Consider the following 23853-nt stretch of genomic DNA (forward strand, 5'->3'; position numbering starts at 1 on the left):
TCAACTAGCTGACTACATTTTTTGGAACTGAGTTGATTAATTACTGAACATTTTGATCGAAGGTGGGTTATTTTGGATGTTGGGTAGGTACAGTCTTTGTCTTCTTTGAGTTTCCAGTGGGAGGCAGTAAGCCTAGAATTGCTGGAATCCTGATCAAGTGTGTTGTCTACACAGGGACCTTAAAAAAGTCAGTTAACCTCTGTCAACCTTCATTTTCTCATCTGTCAAGTCAGGAGTGTAACCAGATTCTCTCCAATGCCCTGGTCAGCTCTGAGAGTCTATATTTCTGTGAAGGATTTTTCCCTCATATTTTTCATCTTAGAAACTAAAATAAAAATTTTCAACATTTATTAAGCATGGTCACATCCTCAACATATCATGCCAAAGGCCAAGTTTTACAAGAAGTTTGATTGTGGATTTTAAGCCTTTTCTTTCTTAGGTCATTTTATCTTCTATTTGGTAAGTGATAAAAAAATGTTTCATATAATAGTACAGTAATTGTCACAGCCTATGAAATTAAGTTTGCTTTCTGTGCCTCTGATAATGAATTCACGGCTCAGTTTGATAAATCTTCTCTGTCTCAGGAGACTTTCATCTAAGAAAATATTTTCATTAGATTAAAATACATGCCAAAATTGTTAAAATACTAACCAAGATTGAATTTAAATGTATTTAAGTGTCAACTCTTGATTTAGGAATACATGAAGGCTGATTATGGTTGAACAAAAAACGTTGTGAAAAATTCTACGCATTTGAAAGCCCTAGTGGAATTCCATGTAAATCCTGGGCAGCCTGGGAGATTTCTGAGATTACACTGAAAATCTGTAAAATAATAAATAACAAATATACGGTCATCAGTGGTGACACGCACTTGAAAACGGCGATGAGCAAGTTCACAAGCAGTATGTTGGCCACCAGCAGGTAGCAAGCCATGATGGCGGGTGTGAGCCAGGCGCCTGGGATGCAGGGAGGGAGCCTCTTGCCCTCCTCATCGTACTGGTTGTCACCACAAGGAGCTGAAACGAGAGTCTGTCTTTTTGTGCTTGACTTTTACACAGAATGAAAAGAATAAATAAACTGACCTATGCTATTAAAGGACCTATTTCTTTTTTACTATGTTTTTTTTTCTGATTTCATAAGCAATCATTTTCCATGTGAAAAATAGCAATTCATACAAGGAGATAAGGAACTCATTTCTGCACTCACAATGAATGATAGTCATTCTTAACTTGTTATATTTGTAAACATTTTCTCATTTCTGTGTTGTGTTTGTCATATACAGCAACTTCTTCATTTCTAAGCAGACGCATCTATCTATGCATCTATGATTTCTTTACTGTTATCTATTAGAAAGTGATTGGATCTTCTAATTATTTAACATTAACTTATGTTGTCTTCTTGGTCATTTGTATATTAACTTTGAAAATAATTTTATTATGAGGTAGAAGGTAAGGATCCCCTCTAGCCTCCAATCCATTAATTGACTGTTCTGAGTGATGTTTGAAAAGGAATCTTTTCTCTCTCTGCTCATTTGAAATGCCACTTTGATCATATGGGACTTATTTTCTGAAGAAAAAGATAGGATGATCTCAACAGTAATTAGTGAAGTAATATCCATGAATTTATAGTCTATTTACTTTTTGCTTCCTTATCGTTTAAAAAAGTACTGACACCAGAAAACAAGAGAAATATTTGAAACTGGTATAAGACTATCGGTAATTAGCTGAGGAAGAAACTAATTATTACACACATTTCATGGACTAGACTCATCAATTATGCATAAACTTACGATTAATTTCCATGGCGTAGACTATAGAGTGATTGGAAAGCAGTATTTTATTTTTTTTTAGTTTTGACAGGAAGGAAGAAAAAAAATAAGACAGTTGAGAGAAAAGTCAAACAAATGATGAACAACACAAGAACTGTTTTACTGTCAAGAAATGTAAAGTGTTCAAGCTTGGGAATTACAGATTCATACTTGGAAACAGTGATCTACTTAGGAGAATTTTACACATTATTAATTCTAGGAAATATATGTATATATATTTCATGAATATTTATTTTACCACATCATAAGCAATAGCAAAACTCACTAGTGAAAAAAACTGTGAAAAAGACATGAGGCTACTGACAGATGATCATTTTAACATGTAGGTTGACCAATCAAGCATTCCCTGTATCCCAACACAAACACATCATAAGCACAAATAAATACAAAATTATTATGAAATAATCAGACCAAGAATTGAAAACCTACATTTCATGGTGTTACTGAAAATAGCCTCAAGTTTGCCTCTTCATCTTCTCTTGTTACCCAATTTAATAAAAAAAATAAAAATATTACAACTTATGTCTGGATCCAGGGACTTTTAGCATTTATGTATGTTTACTGAAGCTAATATTCCTTTGAAACCAAATTAGATTTTTATGTTCTGGTTTACCAAGCTACAAACACATTCACTAATTGACTCTGAGATACTCATGATAAGGATGTGTTCTGAATCACGTGATGAAAGCCAGTAGGTAGAAGGCATTGTGCAACTGGTTATCAGTCTCACTTAGTGGAGATATACTGAACAACCCTGCATTTCCTACAAGGCAAGGATGTTCAGAACCTTCTATTCTCAAGAAGCTTCTGCTTCTACTGGAAGTAGCAGCCATGCTATTGTACATGGTGCTTTTTGACAGAGCACAACATGCAAATTAAAATATTGGTGCTAACATGAAAATAGGTCTGAAGATGCTCGTTCATTGGTGATGCCATAACTGTCTGGGTGAAATAGCATAAGAGCACTTGAACTTCACTTCCCTACAACACAAGAGACACTGTTGCCTACCAGCTCAGCCTGGGCAGAGCTGGGGCCTGCATTCCCCAGAAATCCATGCAGGATTGCAGCTCATTTCCTCTGCTAACATCCAGAATACTGTTGATAATACAAAAATATCACTCCAGGAGTGAAGAGGAAATGGATAGCTATGTGGAAAATGGGTTCTGAAGCTTGAAGAAGAGGATGACACATGGCAATAGTCACTATCTCATTTGACTGAAATAACACTACCAGCTCTATCTTAGGGCAGAAGGAGATTCAGGTTGAAGAAAAATTAGGATGTTGGCATTGGGACTACATTCATGTGTAGGACAGGCTCAAGGGATGTAAGACTCAGAATTCCAGTTAGTGATTCTCAGAGTAGAAGACAGGACCGATGTCTCAAAACTCTGTATTTCATAATCTGCACTGATTTCTTCATAAAATAATTTGATGCCTATGGCAGAATAAAAAATACTTTATTCCCAAATTAACACAGGCTCTTCCATTAATTTGGAACTGATCATCTGCCTTGGGAAGCAGGGAAGAGAATCTTACTATGAATTCTATTCTTACGGTCTATCTGGTCTGCAAACACCTCTCCGTAGATCATCCAGTAGGGCATGTAGAAGATGTTACGGGCCAGTTTCCAAGAAGGCTCCTCATCTGGATGCAAAATGGCTTGACGGGCTACTCCAAAACTCATCAACACCACCAGCATGATGACCACAAAATACAGCATGTCAATCATCTGAGGACAGAGGAAATGGGCCTCTTACTGTCTTGACTCATGGGCCAAGTTCACCTGGTTCATTACATTGTGCTCCTCAAAGACTTTATGAGTGCTTAGTTAGGATGGAGGAAGCTTCTTTCCCCTCCCTCCATCCCATCATGGGCTACTGATTCTTGTACTTCATGCAATGAATACACCTTATTCTAGAACACTGCCATTCTCATCTCATGCTCTCAATCTTTCCTCTCCTCTATTGTTACCCATAAATAAATTCCTCTAGTAACTACAACTGCAAATGGAGAAAGGGAACAACTGTGGGAAAGTATAGGAATTTGTGAGGGAAACTAAGGAGTAAGAGCAGTAGATATCTAAGGAGGTAATGAGATCGTGAGTTGAGAGCACATACTGATATTCATTCATTATACAAACAGTGAGTAGTTACAGTGCGCAATGCTCTGGTTACTATGGATACTGACTTATATAATTCTTAATTTTGAACATCCCTGAAGATGAGGGCCCTAGCTGGGATTAGCTCAACCATATATCCCTTTGCTCAAAACCACTTGCCCTACGAAGAGTTATTCCTAAGCTTGGAAGATTTCCTTTCTTCTGGGACCAGTCCCAACACTTGGGCTATTTTAAGTGATGTAAGGATGATCTGCTGATTCATTTTTAGTTTCATATTTTATGGCCTGTTCTGGAGTAAACGTTGCCATGGATTTGTCTTGACCTCATCACACGAATTGCCTGTGTGCACTCCAGGCCAGAGCACATGAGCTGAAGACTGTCTGGAGTAGGGGTAGGGGAGGGTGACCCTGGGCCCACTTTGTCTCTGGCTTCTACTGCATGTTAGGAGGTTATGCATAGGGTTATTGCCAGAAATACATGTACCTACAGTAGGCCCTCAACCTCATGTTCGTCAATTGGATTTAATTAAATTGTCAGTATGTAGAAGAACTATGTATCTTAAAGCAAAGAACATTTCCTGTAGGAAACCAACTGCAAGGGAAAGATCAAATGAAATGCAACAGAGCCACGCTGGAGGCCTGGCCTCAGGCCCTAACCACAGTCTCGGTGTCTGTAGTTACTCACAGGGCATCAGGACTAACCATCTTTCCGATCATCATCACATAGGGTCCCAGATACTTGTTGACACCAAAGATGTCCAGGACACGGATGTACCAGAAGATGATATCCACGCAGTAGATCACGCGGCCATAGCCCATGTAGGGCTGCTTCTGTAGGCGGAGGATGGCTCCAATCATGAACATGGAAATGGCCACGAGGTCTGTGATGTTCCAATATTCCTGAAGCCACACTTTTATTTTCTGGCTGAGTTTACCGGGTTCTGACATGAGGATCTGTAAAGAAATGCCAAAGAACAAAAAACAAGGGAGTGTGGTATTGGAAGACTTGTCTTAGAATCTTGGGACATTAGGACTGGAGCAGCATTCCAGGGCATCTGGTCCCCTTTCCTGCTCAAGACTTCTGAGTACTAATCTTCTCAGGCAGAAAAACATATCTAGAAAGGGAAATTCCACAAAGTCCTCTGTATTCCTAGAGTCAGGGTTTCACAAACTCTCAGGAAATGCCTTCTAAATTATGTCCCTCTGGCTGTAATTAAAGTAGCTGCCTTTTGATCCCGTTTCTAATTCTCTGGACACTTGCCTGTGAGCCCTCGTTCCAGAGTTAGTCCAGGAGGAAAACTCTAGAGCAGAGATAAACCTGTGTGGTCCCACAGAGGGGCAGTCCACCCAGGGGACGTGGCAGAACTGGGATGGGAAATGTTTATCAGCCAAAATTGCTTTGTAACTCAGAGATGGGAAGTCAGGGGAAAGCTGAACTTCATTTTCTCCTGCTTGAGAGCTTACCCTTTCAAAATCACCACTGATTAAAGGGATACTTTCTCAGAGCAAACCTGAAAATATTTAACAAGCAGCAGGCACGGGCACACTTAGAGCAAGCCCCACGTATGCAGCTATGGCGTGCAGCAGGGTGGGGGTCTTAAAAGTGGTACCCCTTTACTTACTGAGACTCTGGGGAGGTTCTGGGGACTCCAGAGGTGGGATGGGGTGGTGGCTATTTATGGGCCAACCCAGAAGGCGTTCACTAGTTTAACAACCTGTGCACTCTGACTGATAGCCGCCCACCCTCCTTCCTATAACTGGGGGTAAAGAAGAGTGTCAGCATATGGCTGATGCTCAATGAGCTCACGGTGTCCCTAGAGATGGCACGACAGGCCACTTGGGAAATCCCAGTTGTGAAGTGGGCAAAGTTTGAATGAAGCCCAGCTAGAAAAGAAACAGGAGTAGTAGGAGATGGGTTATAACATTTTAGATCTGGCACTCTGCGTTTCTCGGGCTGTCATCAGACTGACAGCCTCGAATTAGCTCTCCTGGGAAGAAGTTGCCAGTGATCATTTTTCAGTTCAGTGAAAGGTCACTGCTGATTGCAAAATAAGAATATTGGTTCTCTATCCGTGGGAGAAAGAATATGAAATTCTGCTGTGTGCTTTCTCAAGTTCACTTTTTCTTGGCTAGAAGCTTTCCCTTTATAAGCTGATATAAAGAATTAAAACTTGCAGATGATATTAGAAAGAAAAGGACCTGGCCCATATTTCCTCTGCTGCCTGCAGGGGTTGCCCTCTTGAAGGTACATGTTAGTTTCAAGTCTCCTGTGACACGAGTCTGCAAGAGGTGGTGTCTGTCCTTTTTCAACACTTCTTTGAAAATCCTGTTCCCTCTGTTTGCAGCAGTTGCGCTGGCAGCCTGCCCAGAGGCACTGGAGGCTTCCACCAGGTGGGTGCGCCCAGCCCCCATCCACTTCAGGTGCTGCTGTTTGGCTCCCACCTGACCCCTTGGGCAATTGCAGCCACTTTCCCAGAGATGCTGATGGCTGGCTGATGTGGGTACAAAAGTCTGTTCCTTTTGGTCAAAGTGGGACAGACTCTGCAGTATTAAATACACTCAGAGTCCCTGCAGGATTAGGCCAGGGACAGATTCCACTGAAGCCACACCTTGCTCAGCCCCGTCCCCTCCTCTGGTCTGGTCACCCTGTTGCCTCTCTCTGCTCTCCTGGGAGCTCTCCTTTAATAAACCTCTTGCACAAGAATCCCCTTCTGGGTTGGAGGGAGGACAGTGTGCTTCAAAGTCCTGAGTTACAGGAGAAATGTCATCTCCTACATCTCCCTTTCTACTTCCAGCTCCGAGAAAACGGAGCCCAAATTTGTACCCAGTTGGAGTCATTGGTTTATCTCAGGTACCTGGCAGCATTTATGCTGCTTTTCTAGGCACTCAGACTTATTTTTATTACTAAACACCATCTATTCTGCCTTGTGTTTTGATTTCCAAGTTCAAATTCAGTTGGAAGCAGAGGTGTATAAATCTCAAGCAAGGGAATGGAATCAACTTGGGATTGTGACACCTCGAAAGAAAAGTTCCACGGTACTTGGGATTTGCACGATACGTTTTTAAAATAAGGAGCTACATCTGGGGACTTCCCTGGCGGTCCAGTGGCTATGACTCTGTGCTTCCACTGCAGGGGGCATGGGTCCGATCCCTGGTTGGGGAACTAAGATCCTGCACGCCCCACGGCCAAAAAAAAAAAAAAAAATTTTTTTTTTTTTTTAAAGAAGATACATCCGAATTGAAGTCAGTGGTGGGTGGGGCTGGGACAGGCCTTTGGAGCATCACCTCTCGAATTTTCTCCAGGGCCAGGCTCACGATGTAGGAGATGACGATCCACTCCTGGAGGCAGGGCCAGCGCTCCATCCGCACCAGGATGACGTAGTTGAACAGCAGTAGGTAACCCAGGTAAGATATCTGAAAGGCAGAAACCATGAGCAGTGTCTGGGGAGGTCACATGCCTGAAAAGAGCTTTGGAACCCTATTTACATGTGGATACATCTTCTAAAACAAATTTTCATTTCCAGATGCACTGAATCCTTTAGAGGAAAACTTCCACTCACATCACCGGTGCAGGCAGAGGACTTTGAGGCAGATAGGGAGGCATTTTGTACTTTAGTGCAATATGGGCACTGACAGTCCATTCTCTAAATGAAGATGTATTTGTTGCCACTATCAGCCTCAAGGGGAAATTATAAAGTTGCACGAAATTATGATGAGTCGGGAAACTTTTAGTAGTTGACTGGTGTGCCCTCTACATTCCTGGGAATTGGAAAATGTTACTGACTCTTCCTTGCCTTGCAAATTTCCTTCTTGAACCTTTCCACTGCTGATGGATGTGGGAGGTTCAAAGGGAGGAGGCTGACAATGAGGTGTCTTCCCAGGTACACCCACCTGTCTTGAGGCCCCTCCGGTCAGCCCTGATATGTCTGTGATGTGCTGTGCCCACAGCAGGGTGCCTATCCTTGTGGCATGTAGACTTGGGAGGGATATGGGAGTGAGCTATGAGGTGGAGGGAGGTGGTCTGAAGATGACCGAGGTTGATTCACCCTGAAGCTGTATGCACCACGGGTACAGGCCCCTTCTGAAGTCTTGGGGAGGTGGGGGGAGGGTGTATACTAGCAACTATATTTGTGATTTGCAGCCTTTTTTTTTTTAAAGATGCCCCCCTCCTGATTGTTTAAGTTTTACCAGGATACAGGTAGCATCCCATGTATCCACTATCTAGTCTTTGCAGGAGGATTGGAGCAAGAGTTCTCAAAGTGGGGCTGCGCTGGGAACCCCTGGCAAGCTATAAAATGTGCGACCCCCTCCCCCCATCCAGAGGCAGCATTTAGAGGCCCTGGGGAGAGGCCCTGGGGAGATGCCCAAGGCTCATCAGCCCCCTGCCCCCCCCCCTTCATACGCATCTGTGGAGGCCAGGTATCTTCCTGGTCCTCAGCTGGTTCTGACCAGATCAGGTGGGCAGCTGTGGCTTTGGTGGTATCGCCAGATGTGGCTGCCAAAAGGTTGGGTGTCCAGGCTATAGTTGGCCTGGGTCCCCATGCAGCCCGCTGGGTGCCACGCCCCAGAGCTCTGCCTCTGCCTTCTGCCCTCCTCATCCATCACCCTGTCCATGGCTTTGGACATGGCCCCTCACCTCCCATCACCTGCTCGCGCCCAGTAACTAATGGGATTGCAGTGCCAGACGTGTGCTGCTGCTTGGCATTTGGGACTTCCTGAGTATTGTCCCTCCCCCGGACTGCAGTGGTTGCAGGAAGCACAGCATGCCTGCCACCCCTGCTGGGACGGCCTGCACCTGAGCCAGTTTCCTCCAAAGCCTTCCAAGCTGCTCCAGTCTCCTCGCCCCACTTTTCCTGCCCATCCGCGTGCATAAGGCTGGACCACTCTTGTTCTGGGTGCACCGCTCTGCTGGAGCCGTCCAGACAGAGGCCACTGATGGGGCTGGAGGAGAGTGTGTGGTCACGAGGTCAGTGTGGCCTGCACTTGAGAGCGGAGATGCCTTGATTTGCTCCTCTATTCCAAGACTTCATGCTCTGGGTTCAACCCTACTCTTTGAGTAACCCCGTTAGTCTCCTGAAAAATGACATCTGTGAGCTTGCTCTCTAAATGCTAGTAATCTTTGTTCATTGTTGGAATAAAACTCTACTTCCCTAAGTTTGTATAACTAAAGACATTTGAAAAATCCTTCATCTTGAGCAAATAGAATATGACTATTTTGCTTTATGAAATGGTGTATTTGGGGCTAGGATGGCCACATTCCTATGTGTAAATATATGACAAGATATCTATCTAGATCCAATTTTAGTTGAAGATTCTGAGTTAGTCCCACTTCTGTTTTCATAATTAATTTTAATCCATTGATTTAAAAAAAAACACTTTTTTTAAGCCCTTGACAATTTTCTTGATTCTGACATGTCTAAAACATGCTAAATGGTGAAGGCTAAGGGCGGGGAACTTACTGTGTAAAACCAGAACTTGACAATAGGAGCGTTGTAGAATTCACAGATCTTGGTCCCGATGGGAACACTTCTTTGCTTTTTTTGTTCGTTCTCCTCGTCCCCCTTTCTCGAGCCAGTGTCTGCATTCGCATCCTGGAAACAGAGCAGAGCACGTGGCAAGCAGGCTGCCAGATGGGAAACGCCTTGGACTCCAGCGCCATATTTAACAGACAGGTGCCTCAAAAATCAAGGATTATAAAAGACGCAGACGTAGAGAATGGACTTGAGGACACGGAGAGGGGGAAGGGTAAGCTGAGACGAAGTGAGAGAGTGGCATGGACATATATACACTACCAAATGTAAAATAGATGGCTAGTGGGAAGCAGCTGCATAGCACAGGGAGATCAGCTCCGTGTTTTGTGACCACCTACAGGGGTGGGATAGGGAGGGTGGGAGGGACACGCAAGAGGGAGGAGATATGGGAACATATGTATATGTATAGCTGATTTGCTTTGTTATAAAGCAGAAACTAACACACCATTGTGAAGCAATTATACTCCAATAAAGATGTTAAAAAAAATCAAGGATTATAAAAATGTCCCCAATTCTTGCAGTTTCTAAATTCATGTCAAGAGAAATCACAACTATTTTGAAAATGAGAGTTGATGGATACTTTTAGAATCAAGGGTATCACTGACCATATTCTCCTCCTCTTTTTCTTTGCCGTCTTCATTCTCCTTGGATGTTTGATATGAAAAGTCATCACAGGTGCGAAATTCCAAAAGCAAGATGGTCGGAGGGAGAAGAATCCCCATGATAACCTAGGTATGATGAGAAAAGTGGATTTTTAAGCTATGGTAATTCTTGAAAATTTCCCCAGTATAGGCAAAAAATTTTTAATTATGATCTTCATTACTCAGTAATCTAGCAGCCCTGGAACAGGTCTATCTCTGCTCTGACGGTCTGTGGCTTATTCCGTTTGGTATATTGATAGAATTGCAGACACTGAGAAATTTAAGATCATCCACCAAATTTTTCTAGATGAACAGCAAGAGTATTGTGTGGAATCCTGACTTAAAAAGTGAAGATCTTGCATAGTGTTTCAAAGCAGGCAATTATTTAAAGTAAAATATAGTAAGTAAAAATAAATAAATAAATAAAATGATACCTCTAGTGAAGTAGACCAAAAATATTTTATATAGGAATAACTTAGATGTAAATGTGAATATATGGACCAAGAGTTGGAAGACAAACGTGACTCATGAATATAGGACTTACTTGGGCTCAGCCTAGACAGCAAAAGAATGGCCTAGCTGATAGATGGAAACCCTTGTCATTTTTGTCAGTGCCATACAGTGTGTCTCCAATACTGAACTCTGTTCCCAATGTTCAATGCTAATTTTTTAAAGTTTCCCCTCAGCAATCCATTACTAAGAATAACACAAAAGTGGGACTTCCCTGGTGGTCCAGTGGTTAAGACTTCGCCTTCCAATGCAGGGGGTGTGGGTTTGATCCCTGGTTGGGGAGCTAAGATCCCACATGCCTTGTGGCCAAGAAAACCAAAACATAAAAGAGAAGCAATATTGTAACAAATTCAATAAAGACTTTAAAAATGGTCCACATCAAAAAAAAAATCTTAAAAAAAAAGAGTAACACAAAAGGGTTATTTCTACCATATACTAAAAATTATATTATAAAGCACCAATAATTAAAACAAAGTGGTACAGGTGCACAAAGAGACCAAACAATAGAGCAGAATAGCAGGTCCAGAAAAAGATTCAACTACACATAGGCAATTAATTTGTGATACAAACACCACCTCCAATGGGAGGAGTAAAGATGACTATTTAATAAACTGTATTGAGAAACTGGGTGATCATCTAGAAAATAATTAGGTTGGATCCATATCTCACACATGCACCAGAATAAATTGCATCTAGCTCAAATATTTTGTGAAAGAAAAAAAGGAAGGGGGCACAGAGAGAAGATAAAACAACTAACAATCACCACATGAAAATTCTTTCATAAATGGAGAGTAGGAGAAAGCCTTTCTAATTAGGCTCCCAAATCAAGAAGGAATCAAAATAAAGATCAATATATCTGATACTGAAAAAAAATCACAAACTTCTGCACAATGAAAACATGCCTTAACCAAAGTAAAAAATAACTCTGGGAAAACATGTTTGCTGCTCATGTGACAGGCAAAGGGCTCATCTTTCTAATTAGAAAGGATCTTCTAGAAGTCAAGAAGAAAAATTCTAACAACCCAGCAGAAAAATGGGCAAAGGCAGTGAACTTAGGGACATTTGTACTGAGAGGAAAATGGGCTTGTCCCCACTCATAATAAGAGACATTCAAAGAAACTACACAGAGATCTCATTTTCTACCATTAGATTGGAATGTTTGCTCATACACTGTATTGGTGGAATTGTGGGAAAACAAGACATTCCCTACACTATAGGTGGACACCTCCACAGAGGGACAGCTATCAAGATTGCAAGTGCATATCCCCACGGGGCCACCAATTCCCCTTCTGGACATTTATACGGCAGATAAGTGAGATACAGTATGTGTCCAAGAGCACTCATGGTGGCAGTGAGTGTAGCACCCCCAGGCAGGAGTGACCTCCATGGCCTCACTGGGGACTGGCCATAAACTGTGGCCATTGACCATGAAGGAGAACTGGGGAAGTGGGTAAGAAAGAAGGAATATTCTGTGTCCCAGAGGAAGTGAAAAAGGAAGGTACAAAACAATAACGATGCCAACCCTAGTGAAAAGGAAAAAAAAAAAAGAATATTTACTTCATCATGAAAAAAAGGAAAAAAAGAATATTTATTCATAGTAGTTTATATATGGAAGTATACATAAGAAACAAATATCAGTGGTTGCCAACGGGTAGAACAAGCCAAATGGGGGACAGGAGTTGGGAAGGAGACTTGTCACTTATACTTTAAAATAGTTTTAATTTTTTAATATGTGCATGTCCTTATGACCTATTCAAAGAATTAAATTAAAAAAAGAACAAACCATCCCTGCTTTAAAGTAATTATATATTTATGTTGTGAATTAAAAATGCTTGGAAGGAAATCTGATGCTTACAAATATTTATACCTTTGGGTAGACATTATATCTAAAAGTAGCATTAGGTAAAGAAGGAAATGATAGAAAAATACCCACTGGATTTCAAAGACTTAGCACAAAAAAAAGCATATAGACTATCTCACTAGTGATTTTTTTCCTTTCAAAAGCATGTTGAAATGATAATATTTTGTATATACTGGTTTAAATAAATATATTATTAAAATTAATTTCAACTGCTTCCTTTTTACTTTTTACAATGTACTTAAAAAACTTTTTGTAACTATTAAAATTTTTACTTTCTTAACTAGAAAATTTAAAGTGACATATGTGGCTTGCATTTTATTTCTGTTGGACAGCACTGCCGTAGACTCTATAGTTTAACCTTGCTCTTTAAAATTCTGGCATGTTTAAAAATTGCTTTTTAAAATATATGTTTCCTGGTTGTTTATGGGTTGAAGAGCTAGAACATTTGGACCTGTAGACTTCAACACGGAGTGGATTTGGGGATGTTCCTCTGCCCTTGTTTTCTCCTGCCACTTGGCAGCTGGATGCAGAGGCTGGACCAGACCCAGGTTGTTTTGTAAATTTTACTGAAGTAGGGTTGATTTACAATGTTGTGTTTAATGTCTGCTGCACAGCAAAGTGACTCAGTTATATATATTCTTTTTCATATTCTTTTCCATTATGGTTTATCACAGGATATTGAATATAATTCCCTGTGCTATACAGTAGGGCCTTGTTGTTTATCCATCCTATATATACTAGTTTGCATCTGCTAATCCTAAACTCTCAAACCTTCCCTCCCCCACCCCTCCTCCCCCTTGGCAACCACAAGTCTGTTCTCTATGTCTGTGAGTCTGTTTCTGCTTTGTAGATATGTTCAGTATGAAGGTTACTAAATATAGAGTTGCCACATGATGTAGCAATCCCACTCCTGGGCATATATCCAGACAAAACTATAATTCAAAAAGATGCATGCATCCCAATGTTCATAGAAGCACTATTTACAATAGCCAAGACATGAAAACAAACTAAATGTCCATTGACAGATGACTAGATGAGGAAGATGTGGTATATATATACAATGGACTACTACTCAGCCATAAAAAAGAATGAAATAGTGCCATTTGCAGCAACCGGGATGGACCTAGAGATTATCATACTAAGCAAAGTAAGTCAGACAGAGAAAGACAAATACAATATGATATCACTTAACACGTGGAATCTAAAATACGACACAAATGAACATATCTATGAAACAAAAACAGACCGAAGTTTGAGCCCTATGGCAAGACTGTAAATGGCATGTTCTTTCATTAAAAAGTATACCATTTCTCTTGGGCTTCCCTGGTGGCACAGTGGTTGAGAGTCTGCCTGCCAATGTAGGGGACACAGGATCGTGCCCCAGTCCGGGAGGATCCCACATGCCGCGGAGTGGCTGGGCCTGTGAGCCATGGCCACTGAGCCTGCGTGTCCGGAGCCTGTGCTCCACAACGGGAGAGCCACAACAGTGAGAGGCCCGCATACCACACACACACACACAAAAGTATACCGTTTCTCTTTTGGTGATGTTAGCAGCAGTTGATGTCAATTCATTAACTCACTGGGGTTGAAAATTGGTGCTGTTCTAATGCTATCATTTGGTTTCCATTTCTTGGCTGGAATAATTTTACAAAGAGATGTTTCCCTCATCTACTCAGTGGTTACCCAGTGGTTCAGTTCATATAGAAAATGCAGGATAAATGCTTGATTCTTTCCCCTTTATGTACCTGTTTTCAAGATAATGAATTGATTTCCTATCAGCTACTGAAGGTAACTAATTTTTCTTTTTTTAACTATTTTGTATTCCCACCAGCAGTGTAGAAGAGTTATAGTTGTTCCACATGCTTGCCAACACTTGGTATGGTCAGTCTTTTAATTTTAGCTTTTCTAGTGGGTGTGTAGCGCTATCTCATTGCGGGGTTTTTTTTATTATAAAGTATTCAATTTAGTTAAACTAAAAAAATAAAAACCAGTTCACCCATTTCTCCCACCCCACCCTCACCCCTGCTTCTGTCAACAACCAGTCTGTTCTCTGTGTCTATGAACTTGCTTTTTGGTTTTTTTAGTTTTCACATGTAATAGAGATCATAATGTATTTGTCTTTCTCTGTCTGACTTATTTCACTTAGCACAATGCCCTCGAGGTCCATCCACATCGCAAATGGCAAGATTTCATTCTTTTTTATCGCTGAATAATATTCCATTTTATATATGTATATATATATATAAAAGTATAAAATATACATTGTGTATATATAATAATATTCCATTGTGTGTATATATATCATTGCATACATATATATGTACACACACACACACACACATATATATATGTATATATATATCACAATTCTTTATCCATTCATCCATCAATGCACACTTAAGTTGTTTCCATGTCTTGGCCATTGTAAATAATGCTGCAATGAACCTAGGGTGCAGACATCTTTTCAAGTTAGTGTTGTTTTCTTTGGATAAATACTCAGTTGTGGAATTGTTGGGTCATATGGTAGTTCTATTTTTAATTTTTTGAGGAACCTTCATACTGTTTTCCATAGTGGCTGAACACCCACCAACATTCCCACCAACAATGCACCAGCGTTTCCTTTTCTCCACATCCTTGCCAAAACTTCTTTTTTCTTGCCTTTTTGATGATGGCCATTCTGAAAGGTATGAGGTGATATCTCATTGTGGTTTTGATTTGTATTTCCCTGGTGATTTGTGATGTTGAGTATATTTTCATGTGCTTGTTGGCCATCTGTATGTCTTTGGAAAAGCGTCTATTCAGATCTTCTGCCCATTATTTAATTGGATTGTTTGTTTGTTTTTTTTTGCTTTTAAATTGTATGAGTTCTTTATATATCTTGGATATTATCCCCTTATCAGACATACAAATGCAACTATTTTCTCTCATTCAGTACGTTGCCTTTCACTTTGTTGATGGTTTTGTTGGCTGTACAGAAGCTTTTTAGTCTGATGTAGTCCCACTTGTTTATTTTTGCTTTTGTTGCCTTTGCTTTTGGTGTCAGATTAAAAAAAATCATCACCATGTCAAGGGCTTATGTTTTCTTCAAGGAGTTTTATGGTTTTAGGTCTTATGTTCAAGTCTTTAATCCATTTTGGGTTAATTTGGGGGTATGGTATAAAATAGTGGTTCAGATTCATTGCATGTGGCTGTCCAATTTTCCCAACATGATTTATTGAAGAGACTATCCTTTCCCTATTGTATATTCTTGGTTTCTTTGTCATAAATTTATTGACCATATATGCATGGGTTTATTTCTGGGCTCTCTATTCTGTTCCATTGATCTATGTTCCTGTTTCCATTGTTTTAATTATAATAGCTTTGTAATAAGGTTTGAAATCAGGAAGCATGAAGCCTCCAGCTTTGTTCTTCTTTCTCAAAACTGCTTTGGCTATTGGGAATATTTTTGGATCCACATAAAGTTTAGGATTGCTTATTCTATTTCTGTGAAAAATGCTATTGCAATTTTAATAGGGATTGCATTAAATCTGTATATTGCTTTGGGTAGCATGGACTTTTTAACAATATTAATTCTTCTAATCCTTGAGCATGGAATATCTTTCCATTTATTTGTGTCTTCTTCAATTACTTTCATGAATATCTCATAGTTTTCAATATACAGGTTTTCACCTTCTTGGTTAAATTTATTCCTAGGTGTTTTATTCTTTTTGATACAACTGTATATGGGATGACTGTTTTCTTAATTTTTCTTCCTGATAGTTCTTTATTAGTGTATATGTTTACTTAAAAATATTGTTATGAACTGATGGATTTAAAGATATTTGCTATTCATTGCTATTAGTAATAGTATTGAAAGTCAAACTGTCCTGTTCGTTTGGCCAGTGGAAGCCTCTTCATGTTTGCTCCTGGGTCCCCCTGATCTGACCCTAGGGGTCCTTGATAGCTTCTTTAACATCTGGTATGTCAACTATTCTGGGCTCATCTTGTACATATCCTGCTACAGACCTGGAATCAACCATTTCTCCAAGAAGTTCTGGCTTCAGTGAATGGGAAATGATATTTCAAGGCCACATTCTGGGCACTAGGAATGTTCATGCTTTTGGGTAGGTCTTTGTTTCTAAGCTTTTCATTGGCCAGAGCTGGAATGAATTCATATTGATGCTTCCAATTAAGTACTATAGGCTTTTCTGCTTATCCTCTTCCAGATTCCATCTGTGTTTCCTTTTCTTCCACACCAAGTCCTAGTTCTCACAGACAGAGGGGGGTGACAGAATTAAAATATCTCACTGTTACTCAGTTGCTTTAACTTAACAGTTTCAGAATAATGATGTTAATACTACCACTATCAATTATGATTACTGAAAAGTTACACTTTTTTTTTGCACAGGTGCTCCCCATTCTCCTCTCATTTTTATTTTCTTATTTGATTTTATTTTTTTAAAAAGATATATTTTTTTTTAATTTTTGGCTGTGTTGGGTCTTCGCTGCTGTGCACGGGCTTTCTCTAGTCGCAACGAGCAGGGGCTGCTCTTCATTGAGATGTGTGGGCTTCTCCTTGCTGTGGCTTATCTTGTTGCAGAGCACAGGCTCTAGGCGTGCAGGCTCAGTAGTTGTGGCTCACGGGCTCTAGAGCGCAGGTTCAGTAGTTGTGGCACACGGGCTTAGCTGCTCCATGGCATGTGGGATCTTCCAAGACCAGAGATCGAACCCATGTCCGCTGCATTGGCAGGTGGATTCTTAACCACTGCGCCACCAGGGAAGTCCCTCCTCTCATTTTTAAATGGTTCTATTATATCTATATTATCAGAACATATAGCTGTTATATACTATTTTCTCTCCCACTTAACTGTCACTTAGTTTTAACACTACAAGTAAATATGTATCTGATGCTATCAGCCCTGTTGCTGATGCCTCTCTGGTTATTTTGGTTGTTGGAGATTCTTTCTCTAACAGATTCTTCAGAAAGTGCTCATAGGAACAATATTTCCCTGAGTTCTTGCCTGTTGGCAACATGTCATGTGTACCCTTTATATTTGACCATCACTTTTGCTAGATATAAAATCTTTGCCTCAGTTTTCTTTCTGGGAGTATTTTGTTGTTGCTGTTGTTGTTGATGTTGTTGTACGCGGGCCTCTCACTGTTGTGGGCTCTCCCGTTGCGGAGTACAGGCTCCGGACGCGCAGGCTCAGCGGCCATGGCTCACGGGCCCAGCTGCTCCGCGGCATGTGGGATCCTCCTGGACCGGGGCACGAACCCTTGTCCCCTGCATCGGCAGGCGGACTCTCAACCACTGCGCCACCAGGGAAGCCCTCTGGGAGTATTTTTATATGATACACACCATTTTTTTTCTGACATAAATGGTTGCTATTGAAAGTCTGATGATAATTGAATTTTTTTCCCTTAGAAGTCACTTGATTTTTTTTTTTTTGCCTAGAAACTCAAAGAATTTTTTTTCATTAAAATCCAATAACTTTATTAAAGTGTGTCTTGATGTTGGTTATTCTGGATTGATGTCCTCATGTTCCCAGTGTGTTTTTTTAAATATATATTTTCATATCATTTGTCTTCAAGAGAAATTTTTGAATTCTAGTTTGAGACACTTGCTTCTATTTCTGGTTTTAGCTGTTATGGATACTTTCATATTTTTAGCAACATAGGCAATATCTTATGTTGCTATTTTTTTGTTAATTTAAGTACTATCTATCTTAGTCATCTAAATATCTATTGACATCCTATTGTTTTAGATGAGACTTTATCTTAATTTATCTCCTTCCCCCTCTGCCTTCTGTATGTCCGAACCCTGATACCCAGGATAACATATATGGTCTTTTCTTTATCTTCATAGCAATCCCATGAGCTCAGTATAATATTGCCATCACAGAGTAGGTTATCTGAAAATTAGAATCTCTCCTTAAGATAACCTAGTCATTAACAGTAGTAAACAGCAGAGCTGGGATTTGGTCTCAGTACAATTTTCTATCCCCTAAATCCTTTTCAAACACTTTCATAGCTTCATATTCTCTCATAAACCCTATAGAATGAAAACATTGCCAATTAAAATGATATCAGACAGCCACCTAAGTGTCCATTGACAGATGAATGGATAAAGAAGATGTGGTGTATATACACAGTGGAATATTATTCAGCCATAAAAAAGGATGAAATAATGCCATTTACAGCAACATGGATGGACCTAGAGATTATCATACTAAGTGAAGTAAGTCAGACAGAGAGAGACAAATATCATATGATATTGCTTATATGTGGAATCTAAAGAAAGGATACAAATGAACTTATTTATAAAACAGAAATAGACTCACAGACATAGAAAACAAACTTGTGGCCACCAAAGGGGAAGAGGGGGAGGGATAAATTAAGAATTTGGGATTAACAGGCACAAACTACTATATATAAAATAGATAACCAACAAGGACCTCCTGTATAGCACAGGGAACTCTACTCAATATCTTGTGATAACCTATAATGGAAGAGAATGTAAAAAAAGAATATATATATATATATATATATATATATATATATATATGTATAACTGAATCACTTTGCTGTACACCTGAAACTAACACAACCTTGCAAATCAATTATATTTCAGTAAATTTTTTTAAAAAGTAAAACAAAACGATATCAGACAATTTCAGAGTTATAAGGGCATCTATAGAAATAGAGCTCAGGTGTCTGCTTTAGTGGCAGGTGGCTGGTCCAGGGATGCATGGCTAGTTAAGGTGGACTCCAAGTCTGTAAGCCAGTCATGCTGCAGGTCAAGCTCTGGCGATAGACCACCTGGATTCAGGAGCCAGACCCATGCCTTGCAGCTCAGATCCTATCCCTCAATCTTGAAGCTTCAGGTTCTCCTGTAAGACAAGGATTGCCATGGCGTCTACTTCCTGGGGTCGTTCAGAGTCATGGATGAAATAAACCACAGCAAGTGCTTAGCTCAGCCAGGCAGGGAGTCAGAGCTCACGGGTGTCACTTGTCACTATACCGTGCTTACCAACCACGTCACACATACCTTCAGGCCAGGGTTTTTCCTCATCCGCAGCCTACCCATCCACATGTCAGTCAGCAGCATCTGGCTGCAGGTGTGGGCAATGAAGTCCCGATGTTTGGCTGCGACAGCCAGTTTGAGGCAGGTTGAGTTGCTCCAGTTTTTCAGCTCGTAGGTCAGCAGTTTCATGGCGATCTGCTCGTCATGCTTGTAGGACTGGTCCAAGAGCTCCACAGCAAGCTGGCCAAAGTCTCTGTAGAGACAGAAATGGGAGCAGGGTGGTCACATGCTCTTCATTAGAGAGCTGTGTCCACGGGGATGTCAGGGAGCCAAAGGACACAGAGTCTTTGACTCCCTGTCCTCTGGGAGCTCCAGGGGATGTCCCCAGAAGGGACAGCCAGGGGCCAGGGTCCTTGCTTAGCCATGTCAGGGGCTGACTGCTCTTGCTGTAGATGGAGCTTTAGGTGGATCCCAAGTCTGCCCCTCAGGCCCCAGGGACAGAGCAAAGACCAAGTCCCTTCCCTCAGGCATTCACGGAACAGGGATGCAGATGGAAAAGATGGCAAATGAGAGTTTGAAAACAGCGCCTGTGGGACTGGAAGTCAGAACAGTGGCCATCCTTGGTGCAGGGGAGAGGTGGACATTGAAAAGGCCTCCAGGAGGGCTGGTGGCACAGGTAGGGTCCTGTTTCTTGAGGGTGCTGGTCAAAGTTGTGTGTTGTGTTTATGAATAGTCATCAAGTTGCATGTTTTGCACATGTGCCTTCTCCCGTATGAGTGTAATACTTCAGTGACACATGGGTTACAAGAGCGCTCTCAGTGCTGTGAAGGAGACAAGGTCTAGTTGCCATGGGGACCCAGAGCAGGGAGGACCAATTGCTGGAGGTGGGGGAGGGGGAGTGATGGGAACCAAGTGGCAGATGGAGAAGGGGACACAGGTGATTTGTGAACATAAGATGTATTCCCTTTCCACATGACCCTGATGCGAGGATTTAATGATAGTCATGAACATTTCTTGTTCCTTCAACTTTTTGTGTGGCATCGATGTGATTAAGGTACAGTCCTATAGGGATCACCTTTCTTTGCTTTTCTTTCTCCATTTTATAGAAGATTTGATGCCAGTTCTGAGTGGGAGGATGAAAAAGGGAGGCATTACTTGCAGGGGATGGAGATGCAGACTCTGCAGTATCTTCTGGCCTCAGGCCCCACAGGCTGCAGGGGGTCACCACGAGGGTCCTCTAGGAAGCAGAGGGACAGGGCTTGCCAACAGATGGAGGCAGGGGAACGCCTCCCTATTTGTACGAGTCTTGAACGCCTGATGTTTAGAAGTCAGCTAGTGATTTTAGAAATCCAGTCCGAAAGATAAGCAGGGTGCTTCACAAAACAAAGATATTACATGTTGGCAGAGGGACCTGTGTACAATTCAAGTTCACATGTCTGTAAAGTTGCACGGGACTTTGGTTTCTGATTCCACACGTAAGGAACTTGGAAGTTGCCACTCTATCCTAATAAGAAGTAAAAAAGCTCAACAAACTCAAAATCCACAACTTTTCTAGATTCATCAGAGAATTGAGGTCACAGGGCAAATTGCTGTCCACCAAACTGGAAAGACAGAAAGCAGATACTGAGAATCACAACTTAATGGAGCACAAACCCGGGGAACCAGCACCGGGTTGGAAAACCTGAACTGTAATTGACAAATTTCTGGAGGCCCCGTGAGGACAAGTCTGCAAGTTAATAGCTCCGGGTGGCCCAGGCTTAGAGAAGTGTCCACATTTTTGTGAGTTTTACCTCCAGGAGCCCCACCAAGTTCTCACAGAGAAGATGGGGAAAGAATCCTCTCATGCTGCCATCTGGGAGAGGGGAAAGGGTCCATTCTGAACTATGCCCAGAGCACTCTGTTCTTCATAACAAGGCCAGCCCTCGGGGGAAACTGGCTAACCAGAGCTTAACCTATTGGTGTTTTATCAGAGCCTAACTGAACTAGAGGGAGGGAAATACCCAACTCCAGCCCCCTGTAGCCGTCCTAAGGGGGGGAAATCCAGAGGTACTTGTGAAGGTCAAGTCCAAGGGCACAGGTTCACTAAGGTTGTTTCCTTATGAAAACTGGTCTCATTGTCTTTGCACTAAAATTGTGTTTCCCAGAAACAGAATCATGGACATAGAGAACAGACCGGTGGTTGCTAAGGGGGAGGGAGGTTGGGGTAAGCTTTCATATATAGAATGGATAAACAAGGTCCTACTGCATAGCACAGGGAACTGTATTCAATATCCTGTGATAAACCATAATGGAAACAAATATTAAAAAAAAAGAATGTGGGGCTTCCCTGGTGGTGCAGTGGTTGATAGTCCGCCTGCCGATGCAGGGGACACGGGTTCGTGCCCCAGTCCAGGAAGATCCCACATGCCGCGGAGTGGCTGGGCCCATGAGCCATGGCCACTGAGCCTGCGCGTCCAGAGCCTGTGCTCCGCAACGGGAGAGGCTACAACATGAGAGGCCTGCGTACTGCAAAAAAAACCCCACAAAAAACCCCCCAAAACAAACAAACAAACAAAAAAGAATGTGTGTATATATATATATATGTATGTATATATATATGTATATGTATATGTATGTATATGTATAACTGAGTCACTTTGCTGTACAGCAGACATTACCACAACATTGTAAATCAACTATATTTCAACAAAAAACATATATTGATTAAAATTGGGTTTCCATAGTTTCCACCAGAAGGCAGTCAACAAAAACAATGAGAGTCCAGAATGCCTCAGAGAGACAGAAGGAAAAATACTGACACAATGGACAAAGCACTTGATGAACAAGCTTTAAAGGTAATTGTACTTAAGTGAGAGATACATTTGCCACCCTTCCCAGCAAAGGCACAGTGCTCAGGACAAGTGTCTCCTGGTCCTTAAATTCCCTCTGGACACTCACTTTGAGTTGTTGTCCAGGTCCTGGGAGATGTCGTCCACCAGCTCGCTCTCAGAGGACTCGTGGGCCATCGACTTGTAGAGCTTGCAGGCCACCAGGGCCTTCGCCATGCTCTCCTCCCCCCGCTGCCAGAGGAAGACTGCCATTTTTTGGCGCTTCATCAGCACGGCCCACACCATCAGCTCGTGGAAGGGGTACTGGAATCGACTCACGGCGGGGTCGTCCACATCGATGTCCAACTCCTCCTCCTTTTTCTTCTTCTTCTTTTTCTTCCCTTTGGCTGGAGGCTCATCATCCTGAGGGGAGAGAAGCACCTTTGCCATGGTTCTGCCATAAACGTGCAACAAAGGGTTTCAGGACAACTGGAAAAAGGGCAACCTCTCCCTCCAAGGGAATAAAGAGAATTCTAAGTACATCTGCGGTTTCCAACCAGTGTACTAATTCTTTTGAAAAGATGCACATGTTTATTATGAGAAGTAAACCATCGAAAACCAAATGAACTGAAAAGGCATACTACTGTTTGAAGAGTTTATACCCCTGGGTTGGCAGGTTTTTTTTCCCCCAGAAGCCTCTAAAAATTGAAGAGATGCTGCAAAACTAAAACAAAGAAAACACTTCAATCCAAATCACCCCATGGGAGAGATAAAGCCTGTAGCTTATTTCCTCAGGGGAGTCTTCAAGTACCAACACTCGTTTGCCAGATACCGCTGAACCGGAGATTAATAGGAAAAATGTAAAAGGGGATGGAGAAAAATGTCTTGTTTCCCTACTAATGGTTTAAGGAAGCAAGCGTTCCATTTTTAAAAATTATTATTAATTAATTTATTTATTTTTGGCTGTGTTGGGTCTTTGTTGCTGCACGCGGGCTTTCTCTAGTTGCGGTGAGCGGGGGCTACTCTTTGTTGCGGTGAGCAGGCTTTTCATTGCAGTGGCTTCTCTTGCTGCGGAGCAGGGGCTCTAGGCCCGCAGGCTTCAATGGTTGTGGTACCCAGGCTTAGCTGTTCCACGGCATGTGGGATCTTCCTGGCCCAGGGCTCGAACCTGTGTCCCCTGCATTGGCAGGCAGATTCTTTTTTTTTTTTAATATATAAAGTAATAGCTTTATTTTGAACTTTATCATGTTTCAGACATTTCTCTAGTCATTTTAGATTTATTTCAATAAACATTTTCCTATATCTTGTAAACCGCATTTTAAAATCAGAAATAATTTTGCAAATCTCCATATACAATGATACCAAACAAAAAACAAAAAAATCAAGTTTTATTAGCAATTCTAAGTAAGAGCTGGCACAGTTAACACAAGCATTAGAAGGTAAACATCTCTTGAATAAAACAATAGGAAATATTTTAATGAAAAAAATCAAGGATGGAAGGAAGGAGAAAATTTTTCAAACAGCAGCTGGCACTTTCTTCACAATCTGAATCA

At 41.4% G+C, this 23853-nt stretch overlaps 1 protein-coding gene across 1 annotated transcript in view; it reads right to left on the reverse strand.

Annotated features, from left to right (window-relative positions):
* Positions 1-23853, reverse strand: part of TRPM1 (transient receptor potential cation channel subfamily M member 1) — a gene marked incomplete at its 3' end in the record, with an annotated part of 136051 nt that overhangs the window by 12096 nt on the left and 100102 nt on the right. Inside the window, exons 16-24 of the mRNA XM_081227301.1 lie at positions 22431-22723; positions 19518-19746; positions 10084-10206; positions 9407-9538; positions 7233-7361; positions 4650-4901; positions 3384-3558; positions 1790-1810; positions 872-1016 (exon numbers count right to left, since the gene is read on the reverse strand). Coding sequence (XP_081083427.1) covers positions 872-1016; positions 1790-1810; positions 3384-3558; positions 4650-4901; positions 7233-7361; positions 9407-9538; positions 10084-10206; positions 19518-19746; positions 22431-22723 — 1499 coding nt within the window. The remainder of the gene's footprint in view (positions 1-871; positions 1017-1789; positions 1811-3383; positions 3559-4649; positions 4902-7232; positions 7362-9406; positions 9539-10083; positions 10207-19517; positions 19747-22430; positions 22724-23853) is intronic.

This window comes from Mesoplodon bidens (assembly GCF_964165515.1).
Source record: "Mesoplodon bidens genome assembly, chromosome: 3".
Lineage (NCBI taxonomy): Eukaryota > Metazoa > Chordata > Mammalia > Artiodactyla > Ziphiidae > Mesoplodon > Mesoplodon bidens.